At 29.2% G+C, this 21,826-nt stretch overlaps 2 protein-coding genes and 1 pseudogene across 2 annotated transcripts; 2 read left to right on the top strand and 1 right to left on the bottom strand.

Annotated features, from left to right (window-relative positions):
- The first annotated feature begins 322 nt into the window (after nucleotides 1-322).
- On the top strand, nucleotides 323-1,878 carry LOC135961577 (protein roadkill-like). The gene has a single exon (XM_065513091.1). It carries the CDS (start codon nucleotides 577-579, stop codon nucleotides 1,627-1,629), a length of 1,053 nt encoding a protein of 350 aa, XP_065369163.1. The 5' UTR covers nucleotides 323-576; the 3' UTR covers nucleotides 1,630-1,878.
- Nucleotides 1,879-4,379: 2,501 nt separating this feature from the next.
- LOC135959694 (protein roadkill-like) lies at nucleotides 4,380-5,483 on the top strand (annotated as a pseudogene).
- Nucleotides 5,484-7,067: 1,584 nt separating this feature from the next.
- Trap1 (TNF receptor associated protein 1) lies at nucleotides 7,068-11,507 on the bottom strand. The gene is made up of 5 exons (XM_065511755.1): nucleotides 11,269-11,507; nucleotides 10,336-11,186; nucleotides 8,212-8,450; nucleotides 7,449-8,141; nucleotides 7,068-7,334 (listed from the first exon to the last, which is right to left on the bottom strand). The coding sequence occupies exons 1-5, from the start codon at nucleotides 11,390-11,392 to the stop codon at nucleotides 7,160-7,162; spliced, it is 2,082 nt and encodes a 693-aa protein (XP_065367827.1). The 5' UTR covers nucleotides 11,393-11,507; the 3' UTR covers nucleotides 7,068-7,159.
- Between the last annotated feature and the right edge of the window lie 10,319 nt (nucleotides 11,508-21,826).

Raw genomic sequence — 21,826 nt, 5'->3', positions numbered from 1 at the left:
GATTTAAATAAAAAAAAAGTCGAAAAGTCGACTTTCCAAAATTTTAAAATAGTCGAAAGGTTAACCTTTTGTTTCAACTATAGAACCCTATTTCTCACGACTTAGGTTTTTTCTCTCAATAACGCTTCTATGTATATATTGTTCTATAACCATAACTATTAACTTTACAATCGTTTCCACGGTGTGATCCAAAGTAAATTAATAAAGTAGACTCAGTAGAACAGCTGACTATTTTTTTTACTTTGGTCTGAACTGTCAATTCACTTGTGGTTGTTGTGGCGAAAAATACAACAAGCCCAAAAGCAAAAACAACAACAGGCAACTTTGACAGCTCAGACCTTAAACCAAAAACAAAATTGCTTGTGGTTTTTGTAAATGTTGTATTTGTTGTAGTACTGTCGCTACTTTATTAATTTACTTTGGTGTGATCTATCAATCAATTCGTTTAATTGATTTTATTTAACATCAGTTCGCTTTTGTGGTATATATTTTAATTAAAGACATAACCCTCCTTTTCATCCAGTAAAGTAACACTATTTTGATATTAAAAAGGATTTAGTGGCTTAAATACCTAGAATGGCATCAAGTTCAACACTACCAGTTGCACAAAAATGGGCTTACAAAGAGCAGAAAATGGAAAAAGTTAATTATGTGTGGACCAAAAATATTTTTACGGATTATTTTCATGATAGAAATTTTTCGGATTCCCCAGTATTCTCTGCCGATGGTAATAAAACTGTATGGCAATTGCGTCTTGGAAATCATGAAGTTTATCGGGGCATGTTTTTCATAAATATTTTTTTAAAATTCGCTCAAGAAAAGGAAGTTACAGCCATATTTAAATATTCTGTTGTAAATGGTAAGCATGAAAAATTAAATCTTGATTCACGAGAGGCACATCGGATTGAAAAAGGTAATTTTTCGAAAGCCCCATTCCTTATTCCCAGCGATTTTCTTTTTAAAAATCAGTTACATGTAGAAAAAATAACAATATTCTGCGACATATTCGATGTTGGCGACTGTGTTAATACTTCAGGTCAACCAAGTATTGAAGTGGCCGATTCCAAATTAAGCGAAGATTTTTCCAAACTCTTAGATGATGAGAAATTTACTGATGTAACATTAGTCGTAGATGGACATGAATGTCGGGCTCATAAAGCTATATTGGCTGCTCGAAGTGCTGTATTTGCTGCCATGTTTGAGCATGAATTCGAAGAGCGTAAATCGAATTGTGTTGAAATAACGGATATTCAACCTGAGGTTTTGTGGGAAATGCTAAGATTTATATATACTGGCAAAGCGCCAAATATAAACAAACTGGCCAAAAATCTCTTAATAGCAGCTGATAAATACGCTTTGGAAAGGCTAAGTTTAATGTGTGAGGATGTGCTGAGCGTTAATCTGAACATTGAAACAGCTGCTGAAACTCTAATATTAGCAGATCGTCATAGTGCGAAACAATTGAAAGCAATTACTTTAGCATTTATAAATATGCATGCCATTGCTGTTATGCAAACTCCAGATTGGCAAAAAATTATCGAAACAAATGCATATTTACTGGCTGAGGCATTTCAAGTGTTTGCTGCACAACATTGCCCGAAGATTAAGCCAACCAGAACGGAAAAGTAAAAAGTTAAACTGATAATTTATTAGCAATACAATCGACTATAAATATGTAACTGCCAAAGCAAGTTAGTTTCCATATATTTTTTTTAAATAAGTTTTTGGATAAATTTTAATTTGTATTTGATCCTTTTTTTTGTAATCATTAAAGTACCTATTTGAAACAAAAATAATTTATAATAATACATTTTCTGAATTTAATTTTTATTGATCCTTTTTTTTTTGTAATAATAAAAGTATTTGAAACAAAAATAATTTTTTTTTATTAATTCTTCATTTACATAAGCGAGCCCTTAAGGGTCTTATATGGTTAATAAAAGCTACTAACTACCTATGAATAAAAATTCCCCGGGAGTTTTTCCCTTTTCTCATTTTTCCTATTCAAATTCAATGGGAAAAAACTACCGGGGAACAAACTCACGCTTATTCATAATTGGGCTGAATATATTATCTCAATTTACAATCACCCTTATCGTGGTTGGCGTAAACTTCATACGCCTAAGTCAGTTTCGTACTAGATTAAAGAAACAGTTTGCTTTTTATCTTTAATCTAGTACGAAACAGTCGTAGACGTTTAGGGGGAATATGTAATTTGTTTCTAGCACCAAGTATTTACATTAATACCTATTTGTATTAGACAAATAGGTATTAATGGCCCATAATCATAGTCAAACACTAAAGTCGGTTCTTTTTAAAAACAACTTTAAATTAAAAACCCGCTTTATATTATTTCCCAACTATAGTCAAAATTAAAGTATGTTTTAAATTGAACCGACTTTAACTGGGTGCCACCTCAAATGTAGAAAATGTTTTCATAGAATATACAACAAAATACAGACAAGTGGCACTGCTGAACAGCTGACATAGAAAATTAAAACGAAAACCAAAAAAGCTAAACAATAAAAGTAACCGGGACAACTAAAGAAAAAAAGTTTTTTGTGGTGGAAAAATGGAAAAGATAAGATTAATATCATATTTAGAATATTTTGGTACTAATTTTATTGATAACTGTTCAATAATTGCAAAATCTCTGCCAAATTCTTGTAACTTAATTTTTTTTACTTTTTGCAGAAGTATTTTAAATGGCGAAGAACAGCTGATGCTGTTGTTAAATGAGTTAATAACAGCTTCAGCTTGTTTTATTTTTACAGTCGACTTTAACGTCAAAAATATACTGTTACGAAATTGTACTTGAATTCAAATATAACGATTTTAAGGGCTGATTTAAAAGTAGCATAATGCTTTCAAATAACAGTGCTGTAATGGCAGACTGTAACATATCTGTGGGCATTGTTAAATAAAAGCTTTCAGTTGATTTGATCGTAAGTTGGCAACGCTGTATTCGAATATTCAGTTAAAGAACATTGTAGAAAGTACACCACAGATGGCGTATGATCTAGAATATTCGAACTTTGACAGTTAAAGAGCTTTCTAGATGGTAATGCAGTGTTATAAATAGTAGCAGAGGTTGCAGTCGTGAGTTGAGTTTATCAGAGACGCTTTTCGAATAAACATCATCTAAGTGCCTTACCCCATGTCTCCACGTAGCAATATTTATTGCTGCAATTGTCAAATTTTATTGCGTCAATGAAATTTGCGAGTGTAGACCGCAAATTGCCATATATCCATTGTTACAATCCATTGCGCAATGATTGCTCTGCTGATTGTCTGAGCAATTACTGCTAAGCAATAAGCTGTCAGTTCAGTTGTCATTAATGTAAAATTTCTTCTTTCTATGATTCGATGCGATTAATTCATCCATATTTAATTTATTTAAGAACCAAAACAAACAAAAAAACAAAGAAATTAGTGAAAAAATCATTTAACGTAAAATAAACCACAGTTTTTCATAGAACTTCTCGCTTTGAAAATTTTGTATTTGTGACGAACGTTTTCTCCACCTAAAGCAATCAGCAATTACTCTGCTGTTGCTCTGCCGACGTTATTGCTTGAGCTTAGCAATAAAAATTGCTACGTGGAGACCTAGGGTTAAAGTGTGTTGTGTTTTTCAAGTAAATTCGTGTACATTATAAATTGTGTCTGGATTTCTGAGAATTTATAAACGTGTATAAAAAACATTGAGTGGCTATTTAATTCTGTTGTTGTTGTACATTTTAAAGAAATAAAGAGTTGTTACAATTTTCAAACTACTAAACGGCTTTTATTTGCAATCAAAAGTATCCGGTTTATTTAAAATAAATAAACCAGCGTTTTGAAAAGGTTAAAACGTAACAATATGGACGTTGTTAAGAAAAAAACGTTGCTGCACGCACATATATATGTACATATAAACATACCTTTCTTTTTAATAAATGTTTTAAACTTTTTCTTACAGTTTGGCTACTTTTTTAAAAGAAAACTGTTTTTATATTTTTGAGCAAATGTCAAATGTTACCAGCGTTGCCAGAAAAATGTTGAAAAACAGAGTTGCATTAGCAAAAACTCGTTGTTTGTAACTAGTTTATCTCAAAAGCTAGTTATAAACAACTTATAACATGTTTATGGCGTAGGTGTAAATGCACAATTAGGTTTTTTCCCTCAATAACGCTTCTATGGATATATTGTTCTATAACCATAACTATTAACTTTACAATCGTTTCCACGGTGTGATCTATCAACCAATTCGTTTAATTGATTTTATTTAACATCAACTCGCTTTTGTGGCATTTATTATAATTAAAGACATCACCCTCCTTTACGTCCAGCAAAGTAATTTGGTACATATTAAAAAGGATTTAATGGCTCAAATTCCTAGAATGGCATCATGTTCAATACTACCACTTGCCGAAAAATGGGCTTACACAGAGCAGAAAATGGAAAAAGTTAGTTATATGTGGACCATAAATAATTTTACTGATTGTTTTCATTTAAGAAATGTTTTGTATTCCCCAGTATTCTCTGCCGATGGTAATAAAACTTTATGGCAATTGAGTCTTGCAAAACTTGATCCTCATTATAACATGTCTTTTATAAATATTTTCTTAAAATTTGCTGAAGAAAAAAAAGCTATAACCAAATTTAAATTGTCTGTAGTAAATGGTAAGCAAAAAAAATAATTTTTTTTACAGGAGAGGCACGTCGGCGTGAAGAAAGTTCGTGTGTCACATACTATATTTCTAAGGATTTTCTTTTTAATAATCAGATACCTGAAGACAAAATAACAATATTGTGCGACATATTCATTTTGGGCAACATTGTTACTACTTCAAGTCAATCAAATATTGAAGTGGCTGAATGCAAATTAAGCGAAGATTTTTCCAAACTTTTAGATGATGAGAAATTTACTGATGTAACATTAGTCGCAGATGGGCACGAATTTCGGCTTCATAAAGCTATATTGGCTGCTCGAAGTGTTTTTTTTTGCTGCCATGTTTGAGCATGAATTCGAAGAGCGTAAATCGAATTGTGTTGAAATAACGGATATTCAACCTGAGATTTTGAGGGAAATGCTAAGATTTATATATACTGGCAAAGCGCCAAATGTAAACAAAATGGCCAAAGATCTTTTAGTAGCAGCCGATAAATACGCCTTGGAAAAACTAAGTTTGATGTGTGAGAACGCGCTGAGTGTTAATCTGAGCATTGAAACAGCTGTTGAAACACTAATATTAGCCGATCGTCATAGTGCAAAACAATTGAAAGCAAACACTTTAGCATTTATTAATAATCATGTCATTGCTGTTATGCAAACTCCAGATTGGCAAAAAATGATTGAAACACATGCATATTTAATGGCTGAGTTATTTGAAGTGTATGCAAAACAATTTCCGGTGATTAACCACCACAAATTAAACGTAAAAAGATAAACTGATAATTTGGTCCTATATGCAATGTTTTCCATGTTTTTATTTAAAAAATAAGTTTTTTTTTGTGATAATAAAGGTATTTGAAACAAAAATAAAATTACAATAATTTGTTTTAAGCACCAAGCATTTATGTGCATTAATCCCCTGTTTATACCTGATAATTTTTTTATCATGATAAACCATTTGTCAAGATAAAAAAATTATAGGGCACTGCTACACGTTCAATATAGGTATATTGACCGCGATCCAGTATCATGATATTTATTGAACTTGTAGCATCCAGTAGGGTAAAGTCCCTATTTATTACTATTATTGCTTCGTTACACCCCGTCTACAACAGACATGAAATGCTGTTAAAACATGACGTTATAAAAGAGTTGTTAAAACATTGAAAAAAACGCTGAAATGATGAGTCTATATCTAACACTAACATCATGTTAGTGTTACACATTTCATGCCAGTTGTAGGCCCAGTGTTATGACAATATTGTTAAGGTAGGGTCACACATGGCACATATTTGCTCAAAAAAGCGTAATCACTTTTTTAGCACAAATTTTTTAGATCAAACAGCATCAAATAAAATATAACTAATTTTTTTGTTTTGAATCATAAGTTTTTGAAATAAATAAAATATCTCAAATGTACAAATTTTATTTAGTGGTTACGTTTTTTCGTCAAATATTAGTTATGGGTGACCCCATCTTTAGTCATAGAGAATTATACATAGAGACGAGACACTCCGATTTGTCAAACAAAAATACAACAAATTATATGTCTAATAAAACAACAAAATACATATATTGACTAACATGTGAATACCGCTATTGACTAGCATGTATTTTGTTGTTGCAAGAGTTAGGTTTTTGACAACAGACTTAGATTTTGGACAATTACGTCTCGTCTCTATGTTACCCAATGCCTTTAGTGCTTTTGCTCAGACAACATTGTCTTGACAACAAACGTCATTAATTGTTATGATAAATATTTGTCAAGTATAAACAGGTGGTAATCGATTGTTTAATTTTTTTTATAACAAAAAAGTCTATTTACACTTCCTTCTTTTCAAAGTTTATTTATACTTTGCTTCCTTCTATTTCAAACTTTTTGTTTTCCTTTGGATTTGTTCCCTCATTTTCATAACACAGTGTTGCATTACAAACAAAATCCAACATGCCCGCCAATGCTTATACCAACTAAACACAGTTTAACGGTAAATTTGTATTGTCAAAGGATAAACATGAACTATTGTGAATGAAATTATTAGCTTTTTACATAGATTGTTGCAAGCTACACATGAGTTTTAGTAAAAATTTGAAAAAAAGTGTAAAAATCATATAAAAAAAGGAAAAACTTAATAATTTTAAACAACTGTAGTGTAATAAAGTGTTTTTGAAAGTGATAAAATAAAAATAAAGTGTTTTTGAAAGTGATAAAATAAAAAAATTAGTTTTTTTTTTAAGCAGTGTGTGAAATTAAGTGCTGGCCAAATGTGGCGGCAAGTTTGTGGAAATTAAATTCATTTAAATCAGTTTGATTAAAAGTTATTGTAAAGTAAAGATTTCTTGGTAAATTTTAAGAAAAACTCTGCAACAAAGTAATTATTTTTTGGTGTTTAAAAAAATTATTCCAAATCTTGTGTTTTTATATTGTTTTTGTTTTATTATTATTATTAATTTATTAACAAACTTAAAATATACAGTGAATCATTTGGAATAGCTAGCATTTCTATATTAGTACTTTTCCAAAGCCTTGGTCAACAAAGCATTCATGTTGGTCAATAGAGTACGAGGATCTTCAGCCAAACCAGCACCCACCATGGCATTGACAAACAATTGCTGCACCAGCAAATCAGCCAATTCAACATCAGTGGCACGTAAGTTGTTTAATTTTTTAATAATTTCATGTCTAAAATGATATAAAAAGAATAAAAAGCAAAATGAAAGAAAACAATTTTAAGCAACTACTACTAAAAAAAGGTTCTGTAAATCTTAAAAAGACAAAAATATATGTTTGACTTACTTTGGGTTAATTTCCAACTGAGGCTGCAGCAGAGCATAACGATTTTCTTCGGGCAGCTGGTGACTTTGTGTGCGTATAAAATGTCTGGCGGCAGCCATTTCCTCTACCGTCACTACACAGGGATGTGTATCAAGTTTGGTGGTCACACGTACATTGGCTACCTTACCGGCTAGTTTTCCTTGAATCCAGGGTAATAGTTCATCGACTTGTGATCTCAACAAACTGCCCTCGCCATAGTCGTTGACCTCATCACCGCCTGTACCCTGACGCATTTCCTTTTCCACCGACACCAAGTTTTTGCTTTTGAACATGCCCAATTGCATTAAAACCAATTCATCATAGGGATCGTAACAGAATAACACTTCAACATCGCGTTTCTTTAGGCCCTCATAGTAGGGAGACGATTCGGCCAGAACGCGATTAGGTGCTGCCAAATAGTAAACATCTTTCTGTTCGCCCACATTAGCACAGTAGGCCTCCAAAGAGATACGTTGGCCCTCTGGGGTTTTGGATGACTCGAAACGCAACAACTTGGCAATATTTTCCTTTTCTGTCTGATCTTGGGATGTAACAATGCCCTCTTTAAGGAATAGGCCATAGTCTTTGTAGAAGGCTTCATATTCAGCGGGTTGTTTATTGGCTTTGTCCAATAGGAAGCGCAAAATGCGGCTGGTTAACACATCAGACAATTTCCTAAAAGTCCATAATAATAAGTTGGTTACAGCTGGTTAAATAACAAATTTTAGATTTTTGTCTAAATCACCTGATTAAAGCACTATTTTGCAAAAGCTCTCTGCTTAAATTGAGTGGTATATCCTCTGAATCGACTACTCCCTTAACAAATCTTAACCATTTGGGCACTAGATTGGCTGTTTTCGATTGTATCAAAACTTTGCGTGTATACAAGGCCACACCCACATCACCATCGCGTGTCATATCGAATAAACCGGGTTTGCCCTCGGGGAAGTAAAGCAAAGCACGTATGCTAAGGGGTACATCAGTCTAAAAAGAAGATTTTAGAACATTAAAAAATATTAGTAGATATTAGTAGATAAATATTAAACATTTTAATATAGTAGTAGAAAATAGCCTTTTTTAAATTTTGCTAAAATTTGAAAATATATATAACATTATAATCATATTTTAATATTTTGACAAAAAACTCTTAAATTTAAAATTTGAAAATAGTAGTAGAAAAAGTACTTTTTTTAAATTTTGCAAAAATATTAAAACTATTAGAATTTAAGTAAAGCATACAACAAAACAAGCTTACATTTAAGTATTTTGGCTAAAAATTAAAAAATTTTAAAAAGTAGTAGATAAGTTTCACAAAATTTTTATAAATATCAAAATTTATATCCAGAATATTAAAATTTCTTTTAATATTTTGACAAAAATCACTTCAATTTCAAGAAAAAGTACTTCTTTAAATTTTGCAAAAATATTAAAATTTTTTAATTTATGTAAAAAATACAACAAAACAAGCTTTCATTTAATTATTTTGGCTAAAAATTAAAAATTTTAAATAGTAGTAGAAAAGTACTTTTTGAAATTTCACAAAATTTTGATAAATATCAAAATTTATATCCAAAACATAAAAATTTAATTTAATATTTTGGCAAAAAACACTTTAATTTTAAATTTCAAAAAAGTAGTAGAAAAAGTACTTCTTTAAATTTTGCAAAAATATTAAAAATTTTAGAATTTATGTAAAGCATACAACAAAACATGCTTATATTTAAGTATTTTGGCTAAAAATAATAAAATTTTAAATAGTAGTAGAAAAGTACTTTTTGAAATTTTACAAAATTTTTATAAATTTCAAAATTTATATCCAAAACATAAAAATTTAATTTAATATTTTGGCAAAAAACACTTTAATTTTAAATTTCAAAAAAGTAGTAGAAAAAGTACTTCTTTAAATTTTGCAAAAATATTAAAATTTTTTTAATTTATGTAAAAAATACAACAAAACAAGCTTGCATTTAAGTATTTTGGCTAAAAATTAAAAAATTTTAAAAAGTAGTAGATAAGTACTTTTTGAAATTTCACAAAATTTTTATAAATATCAAAATTTATATCCAGAATATTAAAATTTCTTTTAATATTTTGACAAAAAACACTTCAATTTCAAGAAAAAGTACTTCTTTAAAAATATTAAAATTTTTTAATTTATGTAAAAAATACAACAAAACAAGCTTTCATTTAATTATTTTGGCTAAAAATTAAAAATTTTAAATAGTAGTAGAAAAGTACTTTTTGAAATTTCACAAAATTTTGATAAATATCAAAATTTATATCCAAAACATAAAAATTTAATTTAATATTTTGGCAAAAAACACTTTAATTTTAAATTTCAAAAAAGTAGTAGAAAAAGTACTTCTTTAAATTTTGCAAAAATATTAAAAATTTTAGAATTTATGTAAAGCATATAACAAAACATGCTTATATTTAAGTATTTTGGCTAAAAATAATAAAATTTTAAATAGTAGTAGAAAAGTACTTTTTGAAATTTTACAAAATTTTTATAAATTTCAAAATTTTTATCCAATAGGTATATTAAAATTTCTTTTAAATATTTAAAAAAAAAATACTAAAATTTTAAATTTCATAAAAGTACTTTTTGAAATTTTATAAATTTCAAAATTTTTATCCAAAACATAAAAATTTAATTTAATATTTTGGCAAAAAACACTAAAATTTTAAATTTTAAAATAGTAGTAGATAAAGTACTTTTTTTAAATTTATTAAAAATTTTAAAAATTTCTAAATTCAAAAAAATTTCATTTTAAAAATAGTAGTAAAAAAGTAATTCTTAAATTTATTGAAACGTATTAAAAACTTTAGATTTTATGAAAAATATATTGCAATTTTTGAATATTCTTACCTTATAATGCAACACAAAACGTGGCGTATCAAAGGTATTGCCAATGAAACGATAAAATTCATCATGTTGCTCTTGGCTAACTTCCTTAGGTTCCATCAGCCACAATGGTTGGATATCATTGGCCCGTTGACCATTCAAATAAATGGGAGAGCCCACAAAATTGCTGTACTTTTTAATCACCGATTTAATACGATCCTCATCGGCATATTCACGACACTCGGGCTTAAGATGTATCACAATCTTGGTGCCATGAGCAACACCCTCAGCTTCTTGAATCTCATAACTACCAGAGCCATCAGTGGACCAACAAAGACCGGGTGAATTGGTTTTGGAGGAACGTGTGAATACCTCTACCTTATCGGCCACCATAAAGGCCGAATAGAAACCCACACCAAATTGACCAATAATATTTGAGGAATTCTCGGCGGCCGCTCCCTTTTCTTTAATTTGTTCCAAGAATTTCTTTGAACCACTGCGTGCTATGGTACCCAAATTGTTAACCAATTCTTCGCGTGTCATACCGATACCAGTGTCTTGTATGGTCAACTGCATGCCCTGTTTATCGGTGGCAATTTGTATTTCCAAAGCACGATCAGTGGCTTCATAGTCCTTTTCCTGTTCGCCGGCTGTGTGTATGGTGTAGCGGAATTTTTCCAAAGCATCACTGGCATTTGAAATTAATTCTCGCACGAATACTTCATTTTCGGAATACAAAGAACGTGCTACTATGTCTAAAAGCATTCTAGTTTCTGCTTGGAATTCATGTTTGTCGGGAGAACCCAAGGGCTTTTCAGTTTGTGTGACATTATGGCTGCCTGCCTCGGCCGATAAGTGGCGCACATAATTAACGCCTAAACAATAGATAAATATTGTAGTTATTTTATTAAAAATACATATCTTTGTATGTAGGTTGGTATGTTTTTATATATTTACCATTCAAATTCCAATTTCTTTTCCATGTTAAGCTATTGATGCTGCGTGCCAAAGGCCGGGTTGCATAACGTTGTAAACCGGCCGCTGGTGTTGTTAATCTTAAAAGACGTGCGGCAAATGACATCTTTACGTTAAATTAATTTATTGTCTTTTTAGTATTCGTTAATAAATTTATTTCTAATTTAATGTTTAATTTACTATTTATGTTTTTCTTTTTAAATTGCACGTTGTGTGTAGAATTTTTGGTTCAAATGTTTCGCCTCTTGTCAGAATTCTTCTTCGTGTTGTTAGAGGGCATTCACAGGGTAATGGAAACCTCCAAAAACATATGTTTCTATTAACACATTTGGGTACGTTGGGGTCTTTGGTAAGGGTCAGACACAGAGACTTATCATGCTTTAATCTGTTATATTAATAATTAAAAGCAACAACTAAAGCATGTTTTCGTATTTAAAGTAAATTTAGGCTTTGTTAACCTAATTTTTGGAATAATTTATTTAAGATTTAATGAAATTTTTAATGTTTGAACGACTTTATTTTTCAAAATTAATTAAGCTTTTCGTATAATTGTTAATCTAAGCACGAATTGCTAAGAATTTTTTTTAAAAAAAGTTTCATACATCAAGATTTTTTTATAAATAACCCGACATTGGGAAACCAGGGCTTAATTTCTTATTTAGTTTGAGGATTTCTTAAAATTTTGACAAAAAAAAATACAAAAATTTCAAAGGGAAAAAAGGAGTAGAAAAAGTACTTTTGCTAAGAATTTTTTTTTTAAAAAAGTTTCATACATCAAGAATTCTTTATAAATAAACCGAGATTGGGAAACTAGGGCTTAATTTCTTATTTAGTTTGAACAACAGTGAGGATTTCTTAAAATGCTGGGAATAAATGATGTGTTTTTGAAAGCACTTTTGGATTTGAATAACATTTTAAAAGTTTTAGTTTACAAAATCTAAATTTGAGAACGAATTGCATTTACATAAACATTTAAAAAAACATAAGGTTGTTTTTTAATATTTTGCTCAAAAATTATAAAACTAGAATTAGTAGTAGAAAAAGTACTTTTTTAAAATTTGCAAAAAATATTTATATTTCATAATTTATGTAAAACTATAATAAATTTTTAATATTTTGAAAAAAAAATACAAAAATTTCAAATGGAAAAAAGGAGTAGAAAAAATACTTATTAAAATTTTTCAAAACAATTCAAAATTTTAGAATTTATGGAAAATATTTAACTAAGCAAGCTTTTTTTTTTAAAAATATGTCAACTAAAAATTATAATAATTGAAATAGTAGTAGAAAAGTACTTTCTTTTCAATTGGGAAAAACAATTATAAATTTCAAAATTTATTTATTTATTTTATGAAAATAACACTAAAATTAAAAATTTCAAAAAAGTAGTAGAGAAAAAATTTTTCAAAACAATTAAAAATTTTAAATTTATGAATAATATTTAACAAAACAATCTTTTATTGTAAATAATTTGACTAAATTTAAAATAATTAAAATAGTAGTTTTTTTTTTAATTTGAAACAAGTTTTATAAATTTCAAAATTTAGTTTAATAGGTATTTTAAGAAAAAAAAACTTTATTTTCAAATTTTAAAATAGTAGTAGAAAAGGTAGTTATTAAAATTTTTCAAAACCATTCAAAATTTTTGAATTTATGTAAAATATTTAACAAAACAAGCTTTTATTTAAATATTTTGAAAAAAATTATAATAATTAAAATAGTAGTAGAAAAGTACTATATTTTTTAATTTGGCAAACATTTTATAAATTTCAAAAATATATAAAATGTTTTTTTAGTTTTTTTTAAATAACACTAAAATTTAAAATTTTTAGTATTTTTTTTTTAAATAACACTAAAATTTAAAATTTTAAAATAGTAGTAGAAAAAGTACTTTTTAAAATTTTTCAAAACAACTAAAAATTTTAGAATTTATGAAAATTATGTAACAAAACCAGCTATTATTTAAATATTTTGACTAAAAACTACTACTACTACTTTTTTTAATTTTTCCAAAAATTTTATAATTATTAAAATTTGTTTAAAAATATATAAAACTTTAATATTTTAAGAAAAAAAAATATTAAAATTTCAAATTTTAAAATAGTAGTAGAAAAAGTACTTTATAAAATTTTTTTTAAAACAATTCAAAATTTTGAAATTTATCGAGGGTCTATATTCAAAACCCTTTATCTATATTATATTATTTTCTTTTGGCTAAAAATTATATAATATTAAATAGTAATAACTTAATTCAAATGAAAAAAAAATTTCTTTTAATTTTTTATACTAAAAATAATCAAATTTTATATTTCAAAATAGTAGTAGAAAAAAAGCGTCTTCAAACAGTTGTACAGCTTCAATTCACTCGTCCCTAATTAGTAATAACATAATTAATTTGAAATTCCGAAGTCTAAAGTCGTTACCCTATGTTCCGATATCCATGTAGGGATACTAGTCTGATCAATTAGACCTACCTCGTACAAGACTCAAAGAGTCTAAACAAGTTCCTAGCCGCCACACTTGCCACATAGTTATTTTGGTTAAAAATGTTAACATCTTTAAAAGTAGTAGAAAAGTACTTTTCAAAATTTTCCAAAAATGTTTATAATTTTTAAAATTTATATAAAAATATTTCCTTATAGTTTGACAACAACACTGAAATTTAATATCTAAAAAATGTAGTAAAATATTTACTTTTTAAAATTTGTCAAAATAATTAAACATTTGTATTTAAATATTTTCACTATAAAATTAAATAGTAGTATAAACTGGCATTTTAAATTTTAATTTCTTTTTTTAAAAATTTAAAAATTTTTATGAAAATATAATAATTTTTTAATATTTAGACAAAAATTAAAATTTTATAATAGTAGTAGAAAAGGTACTTTTAAAAATTGTTCAAAACCATTAAACATTTTATTAGAATTTATGTAAAAACAACAAAACAAGCTTGTATTAAAATATTTTGGCTGAAAATTATATAGTAGTAAAAAGTACTTTTTTAAGTATGTAGTTTTTAAAATAATGGCAAACATTTTATAAATTGAAAACTTATTTTGACAAAAAAAAAAATTTAAAACTAAAATTTAAAATTTGAAAATAGTAGTAGAAAAAGTACTTTTTATAAATTTTCAAAAGTATACCAATTTTTGTAAAAAAAAACAAAGGCTAAAGCTGATGAAATTTTAAAATAGTAGTAGAAAAGTACTTTTTTAAATTTTGCTAAAATTTTATAAATTTTAAACTTTTAAACTTTAGCAAGAAAAACACTAAAATTAAACATTTTCAAATAGTAGTAAAAAAAGTACTTTTTAAAAATTTTCAAAACAATTCAAAATTTTCGAATTTATGAAAAATATAAAACAAAATAAGCTTTATTTTAAATGTTTTTAATAAAATTGTAAACATTTTTTTTATTTGTAAAAAAGTACTTTCTTACTAATTTATAAAATTTTGTATATTAAATAGAAAAAATGTACTTTTTAAAATTTTGCAAACATTTTACGATTGATATACAATTTAAACATTTTGTAGAGGTATTGTCAAGTTTAAATTTCACTTTGAAGTGGATGCAGTAAGTCCATCAAGTATACATAATATCCATAATCCTAATCATTCATCTAAGCAGTGCATCAATAATGAAGATAACATGTAAATACCCTAGAGAAAAGGAAACCGACCGATAGAACTGGTGCCGAGATTGGTTCATCAGGGGTGAGGAATAGTTCGAATTCTAACAGTTTATATGAAAGAGATCTGTCACTTAATATGACGTCGTCAGTCATCTCGTCGTCGTCCACAACGTTTACAATAGACGACAATATTCATAGAGAAAAGGGAACCGACCGATAGAACTGGTGCCGAGATTGGTTCATCAGGGGTGAGGGATGGTTCGAATTCTAACAGTTTATATGAAAGAGATCTGTCACTTAATATGACGTCGTCAGTCATCTCATCGTCCACAACGTTTACAATAGACGACAATACATTTCAACATTTTCAACAAGTGTCGACAAACATTTTCAACAAGTGTCTTCGAAATTGTTCACGATAAAGTGAAAGACAGTAATATAAACATTTTATTTGTCTTGTCATCTGTAAAAATAGATATAAGGAATATTTGATTTTGATGCGCCTTGAATGACAGATCGATCATGTCTTGAGATTCCTAGACGTTGGCGTATCTATAGCCCAGTCTATAGGAAATCGTAGACAACTATGTCAAACAAGTGAGCGGCAGTAGTAATCTCTAGGCGATAATGGGATATCTTTTGTTGTCGGGTGAGAATATGTAGTGAATAACAGTGAATATTTTATTGATGCTTTCATTGCGACACTTGTTTGGAAAACCTGACGATGATTTGGATTTATTATTATTATTATGGGGATTGTACGCTTTGACGATGAGGTTTTGAAGACATGACCAATGTGACTTTGTTTATTTTCATTATTTTCGGTCTCGTCAGTTTGAGATAAACGATATTTTGAAGTCTTTAACTCTAAATCAAATTCCAAATTTAGTTGTATAAAGCAAATTTTCCATATATTAATCAAAACAAATTCTTTTATTTAACCAACTTTTATTTATCAGCTGGAGATCTTTAGCGCAGCATAAGTATTTCAATACTGACGTCTTACAATGCAAATAGGGAAGCCCACGATCACTAGACTACAGTATTTACTAATAATTGTGCTATCAAACTTAAGAAACCATATGATCTATTATCTAAAAAAAAACATTACTTTAAATTAAACCATATGATAGACACAACACATGACGAAGTCAATGTCGTCAGGTGTATTTAAAAGCTGTTGTCAAGATAAGATTAAATGCTGGCAATAACAATTGGTCATTGAAGAACAACTCAAATAATAATAATAAATAACATTTACACTTCATTTCAATTATGTATGTTTGTTTGAAAAAGCGTCAAGAAGGGGGTTTAGATACCCCCAACTTGATCACTTGAACGTTAAGTTTAATTCAACTGATAATTTTATTTATAAATATGTTTTCGTAGCTGCTCTACATAATATTACCAAATGTATTTGTTAATAGAGTTAACTGTAATTAACATTAATCTGTGTAGATTGATTAAAGTGGGGGAAGCACGTGATGTTTGAATTTTGATTAGGAAGTACAAAATGTTTGGCGTATAACACATTTTTTTTTTTTGCTGATAAGCTATGATAGCACCAGTAGTTATGTTTTTAATATAGCCAGCAAAGAAACTGAATTGAATAATGATTTTGAGGAATATGACTTAAAAATGCTTTTATTTTGTAACATTTGTACAATATGCTATGAGCTTTTCCCATCTTTCTGGAAACATGGATTCCGAGCCAAAAGAATTGGTCATCTTTTGAATCGAAGAATGAATCAAGCGAATTTCGAATACTCTGTCCAAAGTGAAGCTTATACCAGAGATAGAGTTCCGCATTGATCGCAACAAATAGTAATCGGAGCGGGCACAATCCAACTACTTTTTTTTAAATAGTTTTTAACAAGCATTTCAACATGTGACCGAGCGTTGTCATGACGGAATATTACAGTTTCATATCTGGCCGAATATACTGGACGTTTTTCGGCCAATTCTCGTTTGAAACTGATCAGTTGCGTTCGGTACAGTTTGTCTGTGATGGTGTGGTCAGATTTCAGCAGCTCATAATAGTTATGACCCTTTTGGACCCACCAATTACAGAGCATTACCTTAGATATTTGGATATTTGACATTGCATTCGATTCGGGCTTCACATGCGATCTCTTACATATTCGCCATTGATTCTTTTACGTTTTTGAAGTTAGTCAATGATTGACATACTAAACTTGGCCTTCTTTGGCGTCGATTCCCACTATTTTGACTGCTGTTTGGTCTCTGGTATGTTGTGGTGGATCCACGGTTACGAAACAACACAAAAACTTGTCCATATTGCGGCCAAACATTTCTGCGAAGTTGTCATACTATCGCGTTTGTGGTCAATTCTGATGGAAGTGATCCTTCAAAACTGAAACCACTGAGTCATTTGAGATGCCTATGGCTTCCACAATCTCTCGCACTTTCAATCTCCCATCGTCCAACACCATATCGTAGTTTTTTTTAATTTATTTCAGCTGTATATACCTTAACTGGGCGTCCAGAACGTTTCACATTATCCCAGCTTGTACGGTCACAACGAAATTCAATAAACCATATTTTTACCATTGAAATTGATGGTTCAGAGTTTCTATAGTATTTATCAAGCATAGCTTTGGTTTGAGTAATGGTTTTTTCCATTTTCTTCTTCAGTCTCGCGGTAGTTTGCTATCAATGGCTGTCAAACACAAACTAAATGACCCAGCTTGTTAAAACTGTCAACTGACAGATGACTTTGTGCAAGAGCACTGTTCTGTTAAGAGGCGGGAAATTCAAAAAAAGGCATAGACTTATTGACCTGTCCTCGTATAACATACTGTCTGTGACGAACTTTGTGAAATAGTATATTTCTTATTCTAAAGGTTTTAGTAAAATCTTGCAACTTTAATCCTTTCTCTCATGGAGTCAAAGGTCTATCTTAAGCTTCGATTGAAGCTAATCCGACTACATAAAGACCTAAATTTCAATTTTTATTTTCTGAATATTAAATTCGATTTCTCAATTTCAATTGTTCTAGTTCTGTTCTAGTTCTGTTCTAGTTCTGTTCTAGTTCTGTTCTAGTTCTGTTCTAGTTCTGTTCTAGTTCTGTTCTAGTTCTGTTCTAGTTCTGTTCTAGTTCTGTTCTAGTTCTGTTCTAGTTCTGTTCTAGTTCTGTTCTAGTTCTGTTCTAGTTCTGTTCTAGTTCTGTTCTAGTTCTGTTCTAGTTCTGTTCTAGTTCTGTTCTAGTTCTGTTCTAGTTCTGTTCTAGTTCTGTTCTAGTTCTGTTCTAGTTCTGTTCTAGTTCTGTTCTAGTTCTGTTCTAGTTCTGTTCTAGTTCTGTTCTAGTTCTGTTCTAGTTCTGTTCTAGTTCTGTTCTAGTTCTGTTCTAGTTCTGTTCTAGTTCTGTTCTAGTTCTGTTCTAGTTCTGTTCTAGTTCTGTTCTAGTTCTGTTCTAGTTCTGTTCTAGTTCTGTTCTAGTTCTGTTCTAGTTCTGTTCTAGTTCTGTTCTAGTTCTGTTCTAGTTCTGTTCTAGTTCTGTTCTAGTTCTGTTCTAGTTCTGTTCTAGTTCTGTTCTAGTTCTGTTCTAGTTCTGTTCTAGTTCTGTTCTAGTTCTGTTCTAGTTCTGTTCTAGTTCTGTTCTAGTTCTGTTCTAGTTCTGTTCTAGTTCTGTTCTAGTTCTGTTCTAGTTCTGTTCTAGTTCTGTTCTAGTTCTGTTCTAGTTCTGTTCTAGTTCTGTTCTAGTTCTGTTCTAGTTCTGTTCTAGTTCTGTTCTAGTTCTGTTCTAGTTCTGTTCTAGTTCTGTTCTAGTTCTGTTCTAGTTCTGTTCTAGTTCTGTTCTAGTTCTGTTCTAGTTCTGTTCTAGTTCTGTTCTAGTTCTGTTCTAGTTCTGTTCTAGTTCTGTTCTAGTTCTGTTCTAGTTCTGTTCTAGTTCTGTTCTAGTTCTGTTCTAGTTCTGTTCTAGTTCTGTTCTAGTTCTGTTCTAGTTCTGTTCTAGTTCTGTTCTAGTTCTGTTCTAGTTCTGTTCTAGTTCTGTTCTAGTTCTGTTCTAGTTCTGTTCTAGTTCTGTTCTAGTTCTGTTCTAGTTCTGTTCTAGTTCTGTTCTAGTTCTGTTCTAGTTCTGTTCTAGTTCTGTTCTAGTTCTGTTCTAGTTCTGTTCAAGTTCTGTTCTAGTTCTGTTCTAGTTCTGTTCTAGTTCTGTTCTAGTTCTGTTCTAGTTCTGTTCTAGTTCTGTTCTAGTTCTGTTCTAGTTCTGTTCTAGTTCTGTTCTAGTTCTGTTCTAGTTCTGTTCTAGTTCTGTTCTAGTTCTGTTCTAGTTCTGTTCTAGTTCTGTTCTAGTTCTGTTCTAGTTCTGTTCTAGTTCTGTTCTAGTTCTGTTCTAGTTCTGTTCTAGTTCTGTTCTAGTTCTGTTCTAGTTCTGTTCTAGTTCTGTTCTAGTTCTGTTCTAGTTCTGTTCTAGTTCTAGTTCTGTTCTAGTTCTGTTCTAGTTCTAGTTCTGTTCTAGTTCTGTTCTAGTTCTAGTTCTGTTCTAGTTCTGTTCTAGTTCTGTTCTAGTTCTGTTCTAGTTCTGTTCTAGTTCTGTTCTAGTTCTGTTCTAGTTCTGTTCTAGTTCTGTTCTAGTTCTGTTCTAGTTCTGTTCTAGTTCTGTTCTAGTTCTGTTCTAGTTCTGTTCTAGTTCTGTTCTAGTTCTGTTCTAGTTCTGTTCTAGTTCTGTTCTAGTTCTGTTCTAGTTCTGTTCTAGTTCTGTTCTAGTTCTGTTCTAGTTCTGTTCTAGTTCTGTTCTAGTTCTAGTTCTAGTTCTGTTCTAGTTCTGTTCTAGTTCTGTTCTAGTTCTGTTCTAGTTCTGTTCTAGTTCTGTTCTAGTTCTGTTCTAGTTCTGTTCTAGTTCTGTTCTAGTTCTGTTCTAGTTCTGTTCTAGTTCTGTTCTAGTTCTGTTCTAGTTCTGTTCTAGTTCTGTTCTAGTTCTGTTCTAGTTCTGTTCTAGTTCTGTTCTAGTTCTGTTCTAGTTCTGTTCTAGTTCTGTTCTAGTTCTGTTCTAGTTCTGTTCTAGTTCTGTTCTAGTTCTGTTCTAGTTCTGTTCTAGTTCTGTTCTAGTTCTGTTCTAGTTCTGTTCTAGTTCTGTTCTAGTTCTGTTCTAGTTCTGTTCTAGTTCTGTTCTAGTTCTGTTCTAGTTCTGTTCTAGTTCTGTTCTAGTTCTGTTCTAGTTCTGTTCTAGTTCTGTTCTAGTTCTGTTCTAGTTCTAGTTCTGTTCTAGTTCTGTTCTAGTTCTGTTCTAGTTCTAGTTCTGTTCTAGTTCTGTTCTAGTTCTGTTCTAGTTCTGTTCTAGTTCTGTTCTAGTTCTGTTCTAGTTCTGTTCTAGTTCTGTTCGTCTTCTAACATCTTTGGCAAATAAAACACAATTTAATTTACAATAAATTTACAAGTGATCCTTAATGATCATGTTTATTTATATGTTTTGTTGTTGTTTCATATTAAATAAATTTATAAATGAATATTGTTGTTATAATTTTGTTTTTATCATAAGTTTATAATTTATTATAAGGATTTATATATATTTTTTTTTTTGCTTTTTTTCATGGATTACTACATACACATTTATTCTTATTTTTTTTGTAAATTACTATTTTTTTATTATTAAATATGATTTATTATAAATTTTTAAATACATTTAAGACTAAAAATTAATACACTTTCTACATATTTTATGTTTTTTTTGGTTGTTATTTTTTATTTTATTTTTTTCAGTTTATAAATCGTAAGAAATTTGGTTTTTCTTTTTCATACACAAAAAGGGGGAGGGGAAGTTTATTTTATTTTCCGGTAAATTCTAGTAAAAATGTTTTATTTTATATTCCCATGTTGTTTTTGTTTGTAACTGTTAATTTGTTAATTTGTTGTTTTAAAGTTTTATTTTTCCTTCTTAACATTTTGTTTATTTTTGTTTTCATTCTTAAGTTTTGTTTGCAAAATTTGAGGTAGTTTTTAGATCTTTTTATTTTATTTTTTTTTTATAAATTTTTTGGTTTTTTTATAAACTTTGTTTATATTTAAAAAAAATTCTCGGTTTTTTTAATACAATTTGTGCATTTCAAATGTTTTCTTTGTTTTGTTTATAAATTATTTGAGATGTTTATTTAAAGAATAAAAATTAGATAGTATTTAGTAGCTTTTGTTTATAATTCATTTAAATAGATCTCATATTTGTGTATAACATGTTTTTTGATCACTATTCTTCCTTTTAATTTATAATTCTTTCATTGGCTTTTAGTCTTGTTGAAAGCTTGATTCCATTTAGTACAAAACAACAATTGTTGAGATATGAAACGAAATTGAAAATCAAATTCAATTTTAAGGTTTTTATAGCGAATATAAGATTGACTCATTCACAGTAGTCGTGTGAATGAGCTATTGTGAATGTTGAGCTCTCACAATCGTGTTAAACAAGTTTCTTTTGTGCTAAATTGTTGAATTGAGTTTTGAGAAGCTGTACCCAGCATTATTTTTAAGCGATTGGTTCATATTTGGATGCAATACAGCTTTTGTGAATGGGGAGCGTATCAGAAAAGATGTTGATGAGATGTTAAAAAGCAGTTTCGACAGGCTAACACTTTTTTCCTTTAATAAAAAAACACGTTTGAGATTCTACTGATCTTGTAGTGTAATTTGCCCTTTAATTTTGGCTTAATTCAGTAGTAGAGTATTCCAAGATTGTATAAAGAAGATATTCCTCGGAATTCCATGAGACCTTTTTAAATTGAACTATAAATCTACCATTTCTATAGAGATTTCCTTACAATTTTCGGAAAAATTATAAACATCATTTTACATTTATGTAGATTTCTTTCGTGTGTTTATGTTATTTTTTTTTTATTTTTCAATATTCAAAATATTTGCATTTGTTTTATATTAAAATTGTTTTTCTTTCCGCT

The sequence above is a fragment of the Calliphora vicina genome, chromosome 5 (genome assembly GCF_958450345.1).
Source record: "Calliphora vicina chromosome 5, idCalVici1.1, whole genome shotgun sequence".
Classification (NCBI taxonomy): domain Eukaryota; kingdom Metazoa; phylum Arthropoda; class Insecta; order Diptera; family Calliphoridae; genus Calliphora; species Calliphora vicina.
This window is presented reverse-complemented; position numbering and strand designations above follow the sequence as displayed.

What these genes read in the sequence shown, in the direction of transcription:
- LOC135961577 (XM_065513091.1), top strand. Translation starts at nt 577, where the DNA reads ATGGCATCAAGTTCAACACTACCAGTTGCACAAAAATGGGCTTACAAA.
- Trap1 (XM_065511755.1), bottom strand. Translation starts at nt 11,392, where the DNA reads ATGTCATTTGCCGCACGTCTTTTAAGATTAACAACACCAGCGGCCGGT. An exon ending in AAGAAATTGGAATTTGAATG is followed by an intron (nt 11,187 to 11,268) that starts GTAAATATATAA and finishes TCTATTGTTTAG; the next exon opens with GCGTTAATTATGTGCGCCAC. An exon ending in CAAAATAGTGCTTTAATCAG is followed by an intron (nt 8,142 to 8,211) that starts GTGATTTAGACA and finishes ATGGACTTTTAG; the next exon opens with GAAATTGTCTGATGTGTTAA.